The sequence below is a fragment of the Candoia aspera genome, chromosome 9, assembly GCF_035149785.1.
Source record: "Candoia aspera isolate rCanAsp1 chromosome 9, rCanAsp1.hap2, whole genome shotgun sequence".
Classification (NCBI taxonomy): Eukaryota; Metazoa; Chordata; class Lepidosauria; order Squamata; family Boidae; genus Candoia; species Candoia aspera.
Window position 1 is genome coordinate 20,635,216 of NC_086161.1, and position 18,347 is coordinate 20,653,562.

The window sequence follows — 18,347 nt, forward strand, 5'->3', positions numbered from 1 at the left end:
GAAATTTAAAACATTTGGCGGATACCTGGTCATGGAAGCCTGTTTTAAACAAACATTCCTTCCTCTGCTGTGTCTTGGCTGCAATGTAGTTTACTGCTCCCAGTGTGATTTTTCTGCAACTGACTAATTTGGCTCTTCTGTTTGAATTTCTTTTGCCTTCCAGCCCTAAAGATGAAAATAAAAGAGGTGAAGAAAGAAAATGGTGACAAGAAAATCATCCCCAGGAAGAAAAAGCCTTTGAAACTGGGCACCATCAAGAAGAAAGAGCTCAAGAAGCTGGTGTTGTACCTCAAGAATGGGGCAGACTGTCCTTGCCACCAGCTGGACAACCTCAGCCACCAGTTTCTCATAATGGGTCGGAAGGTGAAGGCCCAGTATCTGCTGACAGCCATCCATAAGTGGGATAAAAAGAATAAAGAATTCAAAAAATTCATGAAGAAGATGAAGACTCCCGAATGTCCCACATTCCAGTCTGTCTTCAAATGATCCGCTGGCGCTGGAGGATAGGGGACATATTTTCATTTTCATTTCTCATTAATAAAATTTTAATTTTTTAATATTATATATATATAAATACACACATATATATATATATAAATATATATATAACAGGCCCTGAACTTGCACAGACTGACTTGGTGCTTCACGTACATTTTGGCTTCTTTAGCCTTTGTAGATACTGGCCCCTCATTCTTCCACATTCCTTTCTATTTGTGCCTTTAGAGTTTTCTCATGTTCTTCTTGCCTATTCTCCTCCACCTACCCCCAGTTCAGGGGCATTCATGGGGGCGGGGGGGAGGCAAAAAAGTCAAGATGATGTCTGTGACCATGTGATCGAAGTTCCACCTCTTTTTTAATGGGCATTGTGTGACACATAAAAAAGGGTAGGGCTTCAATCATGTGGTCACAGCTGCTATCTTGAGTTTTTTTGCACCCCCCACCCCCGGTTCCTCTGCCCCAGTTATATCCTCATTAGGGACTGTTCAATATATGCAATTTATATACTTTTGGGGTTTTGTGCACACATCTCTCTACAGCCAGCCAGAAAATCAACCATTTGCAGCAGCTCTAATGTAGCTTTTTGTTTTTTGCATAGAAACCTGACATTTTTCCTTTTTAAAAATTTGGATTAGTCTACATCACTTTCCACATGCTTTTTCTTAAGGGACCATCCCCCAACTCCTATTGCCTCCTCCTTCCTGGATTAGTTCCGCATAGATGGTCCATTTTAGCCAGGGATCATGTGATAGATGGTATGATGATGTCACAGTACTGCATGGCCAGTTGGATTTGACTATGTAATATCACTATGAGGTAGGACAACAATATAAATGACTTAATGTAACTCTTCACTTATTTTATTGGTATTTTTGCAAGGCATAGCCAAGAATTGCCAAAAAGGAGGTACAGGTAGTCCTTGCTTAATGACCATTCAGACTTATGATGGCACTAAAACCCAACTTGCAATTGGTCCTCACACTTACAACCATCACAGCATCCCTACGGTCAAGTAATCGCAATTTGGGCACTTGGCAACCGGTTCACATTTACTTCCATCACAGCATCCTGCAATCACGTGATCACCATTTTCAATCTTCCTGGCTGGCTTCTGGCAAGCAAAATCAATGGGAACTGCATGATTCGCTTAATGACCACGTGGTCTGCTTAATGACTGCAGTGATTTGCTTAACGGCCATTACAAAAATGGTCATAAAATCAGGTCGGATTTGTTTAACAACCTCGCTTAGCGACCAAAATTCTGGTCCCGATTGTGATTGTTAAGCGAAGGCTAGCTGTATTCCTCCACACTGCAGAAATGGTTCAGAAAGAAATAGAAACCACCATGAATTGTTTCAACTCAGCTCTACTTTGGGATATCTGAAGGATAGATGTGTATTGCTAGGAAATTGCTAGGACTACGGGAACTGTCGTTCGTGTGGTGCTAGTGGGTTTTTACTACAAGTAGGCTTTTTTAGATGAACGGTATCTCTGCCTATGAGCAGGAATTACTAACATGAACATGTAAGCAGAGCCTTTTTAAAACATGTAGAGATCTGGAGGCAGATCAATTGATTCTTATGTTCTTTCTGCATCCCCAATCAATAAAAGAAGGAAATGGAGGGGGAGAAAGAAAAGAATGGAGTGAGGTGTTCAGTTGACTTCAACAACCCAGTAGAAGAAAGTGGAAAGAGTCATTGTAAGGATAGTTCTGGGTATTGTATTTTAATAGATTAGTTTTATTTCAGGGAAGTTTGGAGCCATCCTTGCGTAAGGATCCCCTCCAAGTGTCAACTGCTGGGCCTACGAACTGTCCAGAATGTTGATATGATGGCCATTTTGGATTTTGCCTATGTGAGGAAGGGTTGTGGGTGTAAAGGGACAGCTTGGGATTTTCAGGCTAGGGCACTCTTCCTCTTCAGTCAACCCCAAAATGGACCCCTGGCAATTCCCATTAATTTACAATGCATTCGTAGAAATGACCTCTCGGGAAGAGCTTTGTTTTTGTTCTAAGAAAACTTTCTCAGAGTTGGACCCAGGTGAGTAACTTCCAAAGTTCCTCCAAGACAAGAAGAAGCATAGCTGGAAGCTGTCCAAAATTGTGTACAAGAATCCTGGCATCTGTGGGCTGTTTTATGTCAGGCTCCTTATACAGTAAAAGAGGGGTGAATCCAAGTTCATAAATTTTGAGGAAGATGAGTTTAGAACTTTGCCCTGGAAAGGGGATTTTGAAGGGAAGGCATTAAGGAAAATGTAAGTAAAAGGAAACAAAGGTCATACCAAAAGGTTTATTTACCCATAAATAATCCATATTTGCTTCCATAATGGCCAACCAGAACCTTTAGAGGCTCCAAATATGGGATGTCTGTAATAACATCTTCCTACTGAGAATGGCATTGAAAGGCCTACTTGTTTCAATAGAGGAAATTATGTAGAGGCATTCTGAATAGCAGCCTTATGAACAGCCTTGTTGAATGGCTTTGTGTGCTTATTAACAAAGGAAGGCTGGCAAAGGCTCTCCACAGTCAGCAGTGGTGCTGGCAGCTCCATTCCCTAGATGAGGGATCGACAATCCAAGGGCTGGAGCCACAGGTGACACTGAGACTTATTCTATGCAGATTCCAGACTAATTGCACACAACCTTTTGGCTGATTTCTATAATTAATCTGGATTTGGGGCTATGTGAGTTGAAAAAAAATGGGGGAGGGAGGAAAGAGCAGAGGTGGTCAGAAAAAGAGAAGATGGAGGATAGCCCCACTTCTCTTCTCCTGTGGTCCTGCCCACGGCTTGCTTAACCCCACCCATATAGTTAAATGCAATTGTCAGAGAAATGTGGCCCTTGACATAAGCTTACCCAACCCCATTCTTGACTGAGTGAGTTGGCAGCAGAAGTATAATTTCCTGCATAAACTACCACCCCCTGCAAGGTGATCCAGCTGTGTAGCAAAACTGGTGCCATCTAGCATCAACAGCTTCCCAGAAATGGAGCACTTTGTGACACATTGGTATAGAAAATGAGTCCCAAAAGGCAACCTCAAAATAAGGGATATTTCTTACAAGTATTTTCATTTTTGCTACAAACGCTGATATTTGGCCATATCTTGTTAAAAGCTTTGCTAGAACTACAATGAAATTGCTCTGGAGACCAGACATGGCTCACGACAGCCACCTCTGTTCCAGCTGTTTACTTAAAATGTAAAATATTGTGCATTACTGTCCTTCAACCTTGCGGGGACCTAGATGATAGACATGCCCTATTTGAGTATGATCGTAGTCCTTTCCAGGAATGACTCCTGTGAATTTTGTATTTGATAGCTTTCTTTTTGCTTGTTTTCTTGGTGTTCCCATTCCCTTGTTCCCACGTGCCTCTTCCTTAGTTGGTAATTTTGTTGGTAAATGTGATGATGAATCTTTAGGGATGTGAGTGGAGTTTGCTCATTAAGAAGTTCTGTTCTCTTTTGTTTTCATTTTTCTGCTGTTAACTGTTTTCTCTGAAGATAGCCACACTGAAGAATGGGGAGAATATATCCTGAAGGCATCTTGCATTCTTTTTAGGTTCTTCTGATATCTTTGCATGAAGTTCTAAAATTACTGGCAGCAATGGTTTCAAAATCCAAATGGGCATCGCAGCAAGTTGATCCTCTGCAGGAGGCCACTGATGGCAGAAAACATGGGTTTTACTTCCCAATTTTATTTTGAAATACTGTCAGGTGTTTACCCATCCTAGATGGGGGGGAAAAGCAGAAAGCTGGCCCATAATTGTAAGCTGAGATAGAGATGACTTTGTGGGACTTCCTGCAGCCAACATCGCAATTATTGGCTGCAAGAAGTCCCTCTACATTTTGCTGTTAGGCCCTTTCCTTATTTCTGCCACCTTCTTACTCCCTCCCAATGTCATGTTTCCCAGACAATGACTTATTCCACTCCCTGCCCCAAATTGACTTTTTTTTATTTCAAATTAGCAGAGATGTATAAAAGTTAGTGCAGATGTTTCCAGCTTCATCAATGCATTTCCATCTTGTAATTTTGCATCTTTGTTGTGGTTTCCTTCTTTATCATGAATGTAAAACTTGGCTAAAGCAGTGGCTTTGGGACAGCGTGGGGAGAGGGGTAGCATGGATGATGGGATGACCAAGAAAACGTATAGAAAAGATGCATTTCTGAAAGAATAAGAGAATCCCTTGACATTTGAAAAGCAAAAGTCTGTCCCCATCCTCAAAAGTTCTAATTGTTGTTGTTGTTGCAATGAAGCTTATTTCCCAACTGTTGCTCAGTTTTTTTTAAAATTAAGAATGTTTCCTATTTCCTGCTTTATTCTAATGAAGTCTATTACTACTCTTGTCCATAGTGGATTCACACAACTGCTAGACTGGGCTAAAATGGGGTTAGGTAGTGGTTGAGCATACTATGGGAATCCAGCCATTGTCAGGGCACCTTGTGTGAACCAGACCCATCTCAAGGTGCCAGATAATGGTTGGTTTGTCTGGGCATTGCATATTAAGGAAATACAGCCAGCGTGATTTGTTAACCAGATGAAGGTTTAGTGTGTTGCATGAATGATGGGGGTTGGAGATGAACTTGCTTCAGCTCCAGTGGGAGTGGCCTGTTTTATTGGACAAATTAACCAGCATGATGTTGTCATGTATAGGTTGGGCTCATACAATGTGCTCTTCTCTAGCCCTTCTGCGACTGGATCTTGTGCTGAAGTGAGAGTTTTTCCAAGTGAAAATGAATGGATACAGCCTTCAGGACTCAGATTTTCTTAGGGGTGCCATTAACAAGAGGGGAATCTGCTGCTGGGGTTCCATATCTGGCCTACCTTCATTCCCTGTAGCAGAAATAGTGGGAAGCCAAGTCTTCAGCTTAGCTGGAAGACATCATCTCTGACTGCCAACACTGACTGTCAAATGCCCTTGGGGCTTCAGAAGAAAGAGGAAAAGATCCCATAAACACACGGCAACCTAATTTTTCCCAGCAGGCCACACAGCAGCACCAGTTGGTCAATTCAGATGTCCTTCTCCCAACAGACTCCATCTAGTTGATGTCTATTAGGGGTTATGGCTTTGATTCAAATCATTGATCCAGATGAGAATGTTGATTAGATCCGATTCCGTCATTTCAGGAAATGTGATGTTTCGCACAAATGGTTTATTGCCCCCACTCCTATTCTTTGACCAAGTTGCTCTTCATAAATCTCTGCTTCCTGATGCGAAATGTATTTTGGTCTAAAATAGCTTTCCCTCACCTGATGCTCTCCAATTCCTCTAATCCCAGGCCACACTCAGCTGATTGCAGATCCCAGCAATGATAGTCCACTCATCTGAAGGGAACCATCTTAGCCTCAAGATTAATCTATGGTTATTTCGCCTGACTTCTGCATGCCCAGATGTATTGATCCTCTTTGCTTCTAAGCAATAATTCCCCCCACCCCCCGAATATTTTTGACCCATTCTGTGATGTGATATTTTGCTTCTGGGATACAAAGAGGTATGAGATTGAAGGAGGCTTGGCATATTGATGGCAAAGCAGCGGGATGGTCCAAAGCGGTTGCTACTTTGAGTAATATTTAAAGGGGACACAGAAGGTGGACTCTGATAGAAAGCCATGCTTCACTCTAACTTGGCTTTCAAGGAATAACACTTGTGTCTGCAGAAATTCCAGGGGAAAGGGGATGGAAACCAACTTGTAGGAGGATAGAGTGTTCTTGCAGAGGGTGCTCGACAGCTATGGCCTATGGCTTTGATTTGGTGGTTCACTTCCCTGCAGTGCTAATCAAGACAACTACCAGTCAGAGTTCAACAGCATGTTTCAGCTGCCAGCAAAGAAATACAGAGTCTGGAGATGGGGTGGATGAACTCCCTCTTATATTGTGTCAGCCCTGGAAAATAAACCACCAGCTTTCATTTCCAAACAAGAGTGCATATTTGTATCGAGTTAAAACTGCTTATCTGCCATTTCCACGGTACAGCTTTAGACAGAGCAAGTGTGTGTGTGTGTTTTTCTAGAATGTTTCCTCAGCTATGTATTCACTTAACTAAAGTTGCTGAATTAACCAGTCCCTGTATGATTTATTTGGGGGGGGGGGTTGCATGTACAGATGGTTTTCTTTCAGAGATGACATTTTCTATCTCAGGTTGTGTTTTGAACACCCCGCAGGACCTTTTGAGAGGGAGTGATTTAATCAGCTGTTTGAAAATAAGTCTGGATCGCAACCGAACTGAATTGTCAACCCTCTCCCCCCATTTTTTAAATTATTTTTTAGCTTGAGGAAAAGGGGAAAAAAAAGTCAGTGGATGGAGACTGATGTTAAAGAAATGCTGAAATGTGGATTAAGGGCTTGTGTAAACTTTCTGTACCATTACAAAACCAATTTGGTGAGAAGTGACAATGGTACAAACATCTGTGTGTGTGTGTGTGTGTGTGTGTGTACACTGGGGTGGGGAATTTATAGCTCTTCAAGGGTTGCTAAACTAATTCTCACCTGCCTTTACTGTAGGACAGGGTTCAGCAACATGGTGCCTGTGAATGCCCATTATTTCCTGCAAAATCATCCGCATCCCTGCCTCCAACCACACATTTAAGTAATATTTTGGAGGAAAAAAAACCTGACATCTCCCCATAGCATCAAATCTTGCTATATTTCAGCAAACCTGTGCAAGAGTTTATTTATTCATTCATTCATTCATTCATTTTACAGTATTTATAGACCAGCCCCTCAATCATTCATTCTCTGACTGCAGAAGTCAGGGAAACAGTGAAAACCAACATATTGCTATGAGAAAGAAAGAAAGCAAGCAAGCAAGCAAGCAAGCAAGCAAGCAAGCAATGGCTGTTAAAATGTTTCATCTGGGTCAAAAGCCCCCAACCCCCCAAAAATGGCCTTAAGGACTTTTTGGAACATCAAAAGGATTGGGACTGTGCATCCCTCTGGGGACAGCAAGTTTGAAAGTTGGAAAAGCTACTATTGAAAAGGCTTGCTTTTTAGCTCCCACCCTTCTGCTTTCCTTTCAGGGTGGAAAGTTCAGCAAGTTCTCTCTGGATGACTAGATGGGCAAAGTCATATATAGCAAGGTGGTTCTGGATATTACCCACTGCCATCCCGTATGTGGCTTTAGAGCAAATAGCCAGCATTGAGCTTAGAAATCTGCTGACATCTAGTGCAGCATCAGCCTTCCCAGGTAGACCAGACCAGAAACACGACCAGATGAGCTAATTCTACTTTATTGTAAGGCTACATTAACAGAATCTTGCAAGTCTGAAAGTCCAATTCTCCCACCGTCTCCTTTACAATCCAAGAAACTAGAGAGGGTCCCTTCTGAGCCTCTTGCCCTGCCCACTATCCAGCTGTGGGCTATGCCCTCTCTTATCTGACCATTCCCTGGGCAGCATCTCTTCGACCTGTCTCCCAAGGTCTTTCCCACATACCATTACATGCAGCAACTGTAGGGTGAGTGTGAGTCTGCTATAATGGGTTCCCCTAAAAAGGCACGTGGCTGCTGGAGTTTGAACCAGTTGCAGCATCTGAGGTGTTTTCAAGGCAGCCCCATCAAGAGTGCATTGCTGTAGCCCAATAACAAGGGGATCAGAGTGGGAAGGACTGTCACAAGGCTTCTCTCTTCAGGTAGAGCCAGACTTGGCACACCACTGAAGCTGGGTAGAGGGCCTCCTGGCCACAGCCTCCATCTGTATGAGAAAGACAGTAATGACATCTCTTATGAGACTGATCACTTTCATATAACCTCTCAGGAGATCTTATTCCACGTTGGCCAGATCTTGAGTGATTTGGCAATCTCACAAGATTTGGCATGAGGGGAGAGGCACCTGGGCCATCCTGCACACAAGATTCAAAAAGCTTAGGACCTCTGCTCAGTGCTTCCTTCTTGTCTTGACTTGGTCTGGATTGACTCATTCCCTTTGTGATTCCAGTGGGACCAGTTGCAAGCTGAGGTCTTTCTGAGAGGTTATATCCCTGTTTGAACAATTTTGCTTTTGGCTACAGTGGCCATCTATAAATGGAGAGATTCATTTCTACATCAACAAAAATGTTTGTCAAAGCAACCAGAAAGAAGGCCACCTGTTAATTGTCTCTGTAAAATTTTCATTATCCTTCCCTATTATATGTGGAGGAGCACTGAATATGCTCAGCTGATCTCCAGCTTTCTATTGCCTCCTCTCCGTATCTCAGATGCTTCCTGACCGTGTTGCTCAGTGATGAACTGAACAGCAAGAAGAGAGAAACAGCTAAATCTCCCTTCCCTGAATTTCTTCTGGGTTGCTCAGTTGTCTTGCAAGTGAACAGAGTGGCGTAGTGACTGGAACCAGGGAGTCCCCATTTCAACTCTTCCCTTGATCAAGGACCTCAACTTTGCACCCATCACTCCCTCTCAATGCAATCTGTAAGATTTTTATTGTGAGGAATTGAGGGCCAACCTTGAGCTCCTTAGAGGAAAAGGCAGGACATGCAAGAAATAATAAATATATAAAGCAGCCCCGTGGACCTTGATTGGAACAGAACCAGCAGAGAGGAAAACTAGATGAAGTGTCTTCAGTTAAACCCTCAAATTTATAAAATAAAACCAGATACATAAGTGGTCCATTTTCAGAAGCACACACACACGCACACACGCTGCAGTACAATGACCTATTTAAAGAGGAATAAGCAATTCTTATGGAATCGGTAACTGGCTAGTTATATGTGCTTCTGATCCATCAGGGACCTGGGCACCCTAATAAATGGCACCTTGTCAATTGCAGCTTAAAGACACTGCCCAGCAATGCCAGTGTGCATAAAAGAAACACCAGACTTTGGATTATCACTTAAAATTCCACCATGTGCGTCAATTAATTCCCCAGCAATCACTTCCCAATGTCCAGCAACATTTTTTTTTCCTTCTCAAGCTTCCTGTTCCTCCACCATTTCAGGGCCACATCCTATAGTTCATGGGGATTGTCTTGTCTATCAGCTCAACCTACGGCACAAAGTTGTTGTGGGGCAACAATTAGAAAAAAGACGTCTGTATGTTGGTGTGAATTCATGGAGGAAAGGTGGAATATAATTCATCACTGTGGTCACTGCTGTAGAATCTGCCTCTGGCAGGGATGGGCAATGTGTTTCTCCTGGGCATCAATGTGCTGCACTCCCCTTCCTTGGTCTCAGCACATCTCCCTTCCACACCTGACTTCAGTTGTTTAAAATTCTTCTTAACAAAACAAATTAATAAATGGGGAGTTTGGGGATCTGCACTCCCAACGAGAGAATCAATCCCTCTGTAGCCATGCAAATGCGTATTCAAGAACTTAGTACTAGATTCAAGCATATGGCTTGGGGAACTCTACTGCATAGACAAAGTAGATCTTTGCTTCTACAGCATCTGCAGAGGGTATCAAAATCTCAAGCTGGTGGCCATGAGCATGTGATTGAAGCCCCAGCCATACATTGCAACACAGATAAAAGAGGGTGGAGCTTCGATTGTGTAGTTGCAGCAGCCATCTTGCTTTTTTGACATGCCCGTGTTAATGCTCCAGGTTGGAAAGGCACCCATTCTTTTTCAGTTTCTCAACCTTGGCAGCTTGAAGATGTGTGGACTTCAACTCCCAGAATTCCCCAGCCAGCATGTTGGCTGGGGAATTCTGGGCATTGAAGTCCACACATCTTCAAGCTGCCAAGGCTGAAAAACACTGAGCTATACAATGATCTGGAGAATATATTGCTCCTTCTATGTCTAAATAGCATTTTATTGGTGGGAGTCCTGCTTGGAAGTCCACTTAGAAATATGATTGCCTGTTTTTGTGGCTCTTTTTCTTGCTTTTCTTTTTTTCCTTTTCTTCAGGGGCGCCTGAAGAATATGGTCAAAGATGGCAGCCACCACCACAGTGCGACTGATGCTTTTCTTTTTTGCCTGTTGAAATAGACGTGAAATAAATCTGTTGATATCATAACACTGTATTTTAGAAGTCTGCAAATCAACTGAGATTGAATCAATTCACTGCCTTGAAATTTGAAATTTGATTCAATAAAAGGTAAAAGATTCAGCCACAAGCTACAAAGGTGAGCATCAAACTTGCTTGCTCGAAGCTTTCTCATTTTTTGACAGAATGGGATGAAAATAAGTGACAATAATTCTTTTAGAGGACACTACTCTTGTAAAGTTTCAGCTGGATCAAGGATTTCACCATGATTACATTTTGAAATATTCCCCCTATATGTCTGAGACATCAGCATGAAGAAATGATGGTCTTAAAAAATGTTCCTTTGGAGTTGAAGTTCATCAAAAGATTTCATCCAAAACTTTTATTCTAAGTTTATTGGATACTTCAAAGCAGGGTTTCTCCACTAGGGTTCTGTGGAGCCCTAGGGTTCCCGGGAGGTCACTAGGGGTTCCCTGGGAGATCATGATTTATTTTAAAAATTATTTCAAATTCAGGCAACTTCACATTAAAGAGGTATGTTTAATTCCTTATTTTTAGTTTTAGTTTATATACAGGCCTACCCATGAAACAAATATAATAGTTTGGTAACTTCTGGCCTATATTTGAGCCTGAATGTGTAGGGGTTCCCTGAGGCCTGAAAAATATTTCAAGGGTTCCTCCAGGGTCAAAAGGTTGAGAAAGGCTGCTTCAAAGAATGGACCAGAAAGGATGGACTTTAGATTTTCTTTGCTGGCCATGTTCAGTAATTCATACGATTTGGTCATGCCTGTTATTGGTCCCTTCAGTGTCAGTCTTTTGAGGTGGGCCAGGAGAGAAAACAGTGCAAGGATTCCAGAATGCTACTATATTGTTGTGGGGTATAATAACACAGTCTTGAAAGCCTGCTACAGTTTCCCTCTGCCTCTTTTATACCAAACAGACTCAAGGCAGGCTTATGTTGAGTTTCTTTCTCATGCCTTCTCTTTTCCCAGGACCGAAACACCTTTTATTTGCCCTTAACTGCTCCTGCATACATTCTTCAAGGTAATTGTTACATTCCTCTACATTTTGGGATTAATAATGTAACATACATATATGGATTTATTGCTAAATGTTTTCATGTTAGTTGTGAACACTATTTTGAAATATCTTGAAATATTTTGAAAGTTTTGAGGAACAACTGAATGAGGAATAGCCATACTGATATTGGAAAAGTACTAATACTCTGGACATCAAGGACTATATTAAAAAATGTATAACTTACCATTTTTTGAAGACTTTTTTTCCCTACTAATTGAAACAGGATACTATATGTTTCTCTTTGGAATAGATGTCATAATTTTTTACAGGAATAGACAAATCTTTATATGTAATTTGATCTATTGTTATTAAACATATATGTGATATATTTAGGTGATTTATATCAATTTGACATGATAATTCTTAGGGGGTGTTTGTCTTTTTGTTTATTTCTGTCTTGTTTGCTTTGGAAACATAACTTAATAATTAATTAGCTATCTGTTAGATGGGAGTATATTAGTGGTTTTTTAAATTTGTTTTTGTTCTTTGTTTTTTTGGCTATTTTTGAAAAAATTATGATAATAAAAAACAATGGTGAACAGCTAGAACAGCAGCCTACAAATTGTTCCACAAAGAATCTATAGAGAAGTTGTACTGAGCCAAAGCAGAAATGTTCCCCCTCAATTTAAAAATTAAAACTTCCAAAAACTATTTAAAAATACATTCGTACAACTGAAGAGTCCACCACTTTTTGATTACGTAGTTTTCTGGGTTAGTTGGTTTATTGGCTTGGCTCACTGACAAGGTTAGTGCCTGGAGATATGTATGGCTTGTATGTCTCATTGACAAGGTTAGCCCCTGGAGATATGTACTGCTTGTATGGCTCATTGACAAGGTTAGCCCCTGGAGGTATGTACTGCTTGTATGGCTCATTGACAAGGTTAGCCCCTGGAGATATGTTATGTACTGCTTGTACAGCAATTAAAAAAAGATATAAATGCATATAATACACTATGTAAAGAAAATAGTTTGCATTATGCACAATAGTTGAATAGCAAGCACAGATCCATTTATGCAGTAAAAAAGACTCACTTACTACAGCTGGGTGTGAGAGATTATGGCAAAGGAGCATTTCAAAGAGACTCTGGTTTAATTAACTCACTATAAGTCTGGCTAGAAATATAGTCTTACATTTTTCAAGATTATCTTTTATCCCAGACTGGCATTAAAGATGCCCATCTAAAATCCATGTGGTTCTTCTTTGGTTGGGCAGCTACATAGAACTTGACAGTATCAGGGGGAAAAAGATATTTTAAAACTGGGGGAAGAGTGAAAAGGAACGAAATGGGGTTTGAAAGAGCTCAAGAACTGTAGATACTGCAGACTGGCTGCAGAGACTATCATGGACTTCAGCTACAAGCAGAGAAACAGTCTGAGAGATAAGGAATGATAAATAGAAAAGGATATGGATTTAGCAGAGCATCACACAAGACAGAGCCAACCAGGTACACAAGGGTGTAGCAAAATAAATCTGAGTCTCTCTCTCCCTCTCTCTCCTTTCTAAGCGATCCTGCCTAAATAAATTCTAGGAGAAGGATGAGATACAAAGCAGAGGCATTTTTTTTTTAATGTCCAACCTCTTTTTGAGTGGGAGGGTGTCTTAAATTCAAAGCCATCTTCTTTTTGGGTAAGTGTGATCACCATGACCTTTGTAGCCACATTTGGATGTTTGAAATGCTTGTATGTTTCCTTAAGATCGTATAAGCATTCATACTCACGTAAAGACACACACATTCCCCTGGCGCTTTTCTCTCTCCCTTTTGCTTAATTTTTTGTTCCCATATTTTAGTCTCGTATTTCAATACCGATCTTGTGTTTTGTGCTTTTAATAAAAACAGATGATGGTGATGGTGATGATAATGATATAGTAACATTTGCAGCGCATGCAATGCAACTGAACTGAATATTAACTCATGCAAAAGGAGTGAAGAGAAGGTTAGTGCTGAGTAAGGGGCTACCAGTGCCAGTCACCCTCTCTAAAACTGCTTTGACCTTAACAAAACATTCATCTCAGACTAAACATTTGCGCTGATCTCGCTCCCTTTCCACATTAACACTCTCGGAGGGATGCATGTTTTTCAAAATGGGGTGGTACTTCTCAAAGTATTAAACAGCCATTGCAGCTTGGCAGAATTCTTGCCCATAACTGCCCTGGCCCCGAGTGTCGGAAAGTTTACATTAATTCTCCCTCTCCATTTCCTCCACCAGCCTTCTCGTTCACTTGAAATGTTTATTTAATAATGCCGAAAAGAGCTATTAAAGCTTCCTGGGTTTAAATATTTGCTAAACACCCTGTCAGTACTACTCCATTTGACAATGCCTGGGTGGCAACAGGAGAGACCAAATTTTTAGTGCCCTTGGTGACAGTGAGAAATTGGCTCCTTGCCTTTCTTCAGAGCTTCTTGAGGTGGCCCCGATTGCTCCCCAGCAGGATGGCAGGTCCTGGGCCAGGCTGCACGGATGTCAAAGAGATTCATCCTGTCAGATCCAGTGCTGATTAAAAGAGCAGGGTCACCAAGACAGTCTTTGCGGGCACAACTGGCTGTGATTAAATCATTTGTGACCAGGCCCCAGGGAAGTCTGAATGGCTTGTACCTCCAGGGACAACCCGAAACTTTGATCTACTATCAACATCATTTGGCATCAGTTCTGGGAGATGTTACTCTAATATAATGTCATAGCCCTGAGATAGCTCAACACATCTGCAATTTTAGTATCGGAACGGGAGCAAGTTGGGGGAAGTGGCTTTATTTGGTTTCAGGTCATATTTGTCCAGGGGATACCATTGGAACCAAGATGGTTGGGGCCTAAGAGGCTACTGCTGCCTCTCTGCTTCACTGGAAGAAGCTGAAAAATCCAGAAGCAGCCTGCAAAAGAGGTTGGGCACCCTATTTCTGTCAAGTTCAAGAAAGGTTCACCTTAGGATGCCTGGGGAAACCTTTCAGAGCCAGCTGTGCCTCAGGTCACAGCAAGTATCTGCTTTCCTCCCTGGATGCTGAGACCAACAGGCCACACAAATAAACAGATAATTGGTCCATTAAAAAGGGTTATTGAGAAAGAGAAAGAAACTTCAAGTCAAGTCTTGTCAAGATCACAGTCATTCTGACCACTGCCTTGGAGCTCGTCTCTTCTGTTTCTTGTGTACACTTTCAGATTATGAAAGGGCTCCCAAGAGAAGGTTCATTGCTTTGATTATGGCTTCAGAATTAAATTCAAAATTAAACCCACAAGAAAGCTGTGCCTTCAAGAGTGGCTATTGGCTTCAGTGCAAGATTATCAACTCAGGTCAATCCACGGGATCCCCTCTTCATTTTTTTAACTGGATGAACAATAGCTCAAGACACAAACACAGAGCTAAAGGGAGATATATTAACAGAAGAAAGAAAGAAAGAAAGAAAGAAAGAAAGAAATGAAATGAAATGAAATGAAATTTCAGAGTGTCTTCCTCCCCTTTTTGAAGGAGGATGTGCCTTTGTCAGGAATCTGAAGCAAATGAGACCCTGAATATATTTTTTTATTTTTTATAGAGCAGAACATCAAGTAAAAACTATAAAAAAGTTTTGAAATTACAAATTACAGAACTGAAAAAGAAAAATAAGCTGCACAGAAAAATAGAATAAAAAAAGGAACAGTAGAAATAGTCAAGTTTTAAACATCTAGTCAAACATCTCCGAAGCAGCTTCGAGAGACTTTCTGAAGGGAAAGCCCCCTCCGCGCACCTTGAAGGTTCACCCAGCTCTGCAAAGCAACAGCAAGAATCATTATGGATGACTGTTCCGTGACCTTCCCAACTTCTTCAACTCTTTTGCCCAAAACGACTAATTGAGATGACCATATTTACCAATTTGCATACGATGGCCCAAAACAGTCTAGAAAGGTTACAATTTTTATTGTGTAATTTTAGCAGAGTGCAAAGCCTCCCTTGAATTATTTTTATGGCCAGTCCTTGATGATTTGCTGAAATGCCTTGAATAGCAATTCTGTGCCAGAAAGTTCCAGTGAGATGTGACTCATTTTACTGCCAATTTTCTTATTGACTAAATTTCAATCTCTTTCAGTTGATAGCAAAAGTCATTCTCATTCTAATTAGATAAGTAGATGCTTCCAGAGTCTACTGACATGTTGTCCAAAACATTGGGGGAAGTCAATGCCTGACAGGAGGGGACTGCCCTTTTTTTTTTCCAAAAAAAAATCTGCTCTGCTCTCTAGTTTCTTTATCTTCTCTGAGGGGTTGACACATTGCATTAAGTTTTCTTAATTCTGGTTGACTGAATAAACCACATTTGTGTAGGTTTGTACAATGCATTGATCCATAAACTATAATTCCCAATCCACAGTGGCTGGCTTCCCAGAACATACTAAGATGTAACAAATTATATTTGAGATTAATTCGGCTACCATATCTGAGCTGCAAAAATTGAAATTCATTTTAATTCAACCAAACATTTAATGGATCAGTGAATTGAAATAAATAAAATCAGGGCAAAGGTCTGGTCCTATTCAATGCATTTTGGAATGTGGCGTCTAATATCCAACTTCAACACTGAGTGACCCTCAGCTCAGAAAATTTCTGCCTTTCTGTTATTCTACTGAATAAACACAACCGTACTATTTAGCAGAAAAACGTATTTCTTACATAGACTAGTATGCAAATCATTCTAAATTGTAGCGGAAAATTGGAGTCCTGATGGCAATGGTTTCCTTTGGTCCAGGAAACTCCAATCAAGGGAGATTTCCCCATCAGCCAGAAAGATACTCGTGGATTATTTACCCAATACAGTGTTTCTCAACCTTGGCAGCTTTAAGATGTATGGACTTCAACTCCTAGAATTCCCCAACCAGCATGCTGGCTGGGGAATTCTGGGAATTGAAGTCCACACATCTTAAAGCTGCCAAGGTCAAGAAACATTGACCCAATACATCTCATTTGGATCACCATGGGAATTAGACCGAGGTTGTACACAATGAAACATTTTTTCTCCATTTCTTCTCCACCTCAGCTTTGACTTGAGGAGCTGGGAGCTGATAAAGGTGACCCATCCATCCCTAAAATCTGCTGATCCTTTAGCTAGGCCGTCAACCCATAATTGCATGCAAGGCTGTACCATGCCCATTAAATGCAAGCAGATATATATCTCCTTGCTGAAATGTGAAAGCTAAGCGCAAAAGCCTTCACTGTTATTGCCCTTGATTAATTTACATGAAAAGCAAGGGAAAGTTGGGCTAGCATTTTCTTTTTACTGAGCAGAAACAAGAGATTAAACTCCTGGAGAAGGAGGATTCCCTAAATGCTGAAAGGAAACAAGACAGCTCAGAAGAACAAAACAGCCTTGAGTCACTTTTTCAAAAACGCTCCGGCTTGTCTCTTCAAACAAACCACCCTGGATCCCTTTACTTAACAGTCAACTTTAATTTTTTTGTGGCAAAAAAAGAAACAGAAGGAGAAGGAGACAAGACTGGCTGGCCTTTGGGGGCTGAACTATTGCTTAGCAAAGGTTAAGGTATCATGCTGACATCTTTTTCCCATTAGTTTCCTACCTCTCCACAATGACAAAGCAATGTTAGTTTTCAGATGTCTATATTAGCATGTGCAAAAAAAACACAAAACCTAAACGCTACCACCCAGCAAGCTGTATTCAGGAGCTGGACAACACTGGCCCCAGGCAAGTGGGAGATGCAGGAGGGGCCTCTTGTCTTAAATTACTTGGGGGCTTTAGGCCTCCACCCCCAATGCTTCCCAAAGCCGGTAGATTTCTAACTGGACCAAAGCAGAGATCTCTGAGGGCCACCTCAGTTCTGTTGTAGGCCCTGCCCTCTGGACCACCATACCGCCAAAGTCCAGCAGAAAATTGATTAAAGTAAAATTTAAAAATAAAAATAATCAAAATCGTTGAGGGAGGAAGCACAGCAGCTTTGGGATTTCCCTGTGGGTCCCTCTACCGTTCAAAGGAGAAGAAAGAATTTCCTAACTTCCCAGGCTTTTTCTTCCATCCTGGCCTTTGAAAAACTTTCACTTCCATTTTAAACTTTGAGCAAGTGAGCTTCAAATCATAGCAAACCAATTTAGGATAAGGTTGCAGCATTGAGATGGACTTAATTTAAAATGAAAGCCAAAGGAATAGCCGCATGTGGCCAGATCCAGGGGCACCCTGGGCAAAGCTTTATTTTTCTTTGAAATGAGTCCAAAATTCTTGCGCAAGGTTGTAGCCAATTGGAATGCCTTGGTACTAAGAGAAAGAGATTTATTTCTAAGGCATTATCTCCCTCAAATAATTATCAAAAGCTTATTCTTAGAACAGTGAAAATTAGATTTAGCGGCAGTTAATTAAACTCAGATACCATTAGGCTCAGTTTCCACTAACTTAGATAATTCAGTGGTTCTGATAACATCTTTTACATATTAGGACAAGGATGGGCAAATCTATCTACTTGGAGCAAGGCCACTGACTCATTTTCCCAAGCTTAACTTTGTTCTATGTTTATACCTGTGTCATTTGCCCATTCTGAGATACAGGTTGCATATGAGTTATCCTGAAAATTCATGCACATCTTCACATGCATTTCTCCCAATATGGGGATTTGTGTCTGTGTTTTCCCTAATATACTTATTTTTTGCAAGTGATTTTCCCCAGCACAATACATTCCTATGCAATTATCCCAAACACATATATCTGTTTTAGGCATTTTCTAACATTGCAAAGTGCACGGCATCACTCAGAAGACTCGGAGAGTTGTGCTTTCATTTGTATGTATACTTTGAAATTGCAATGTGAATATATTACAGTACCAGCAAACCTAGTTCTTTTCCATCCCTTATTAAGCAAGATAAACACTTTCAGACCCTTAATGTTGATTTTATA

At 41.1% G+C, this 18,347-nt stretch overlaps 2 protein-coding genes and 1 long non-coding RNA gene across 3 annotated transcripts in view; 2 read left to right on the forward strand and 1 right to left on the reverse strand.

Moving 5' to 3' along the window:
- The window catches only part of SFRP1 (secreted frizzled related protein 1), a 43,986-nt gene extending 43,148 nt beyond the window's left edge, over positions 1-838 (forward strand). Inside the window, exon 3 of the mRNA XM_063310910.1 lies at positions 164-838. Coding sequence (XP_063166980.1) covers positions 164-486 — 323 coding nt within the window. The 3' untranslated portion in view covers positions 487-838. The remainder of the gene's footprint in view (positions 1-163) is intronic.
- The window catches only part of LOC134502748 (disintegrin and metalloproteinase domain-containing protein 9-like), a 658,699-nt gene that overhangs the window by 93,216 nt on the left and 547,136 nt on the right, over positions 1-18,347 (reverse strand). The gene's annotated exons all lie outside the window — the stretch shown is intronic.
- Positions 3,923-6,554, forward strand: LOC134502713 (uncharacterized). Its single transcript, XR_010068476.1, has 2 exons — positions 3,923-4,971; positions 5,037-6,554. It is a non-coding gene; the product is annotated as an uncharacterized LOC134502713 (long non-coding RNA).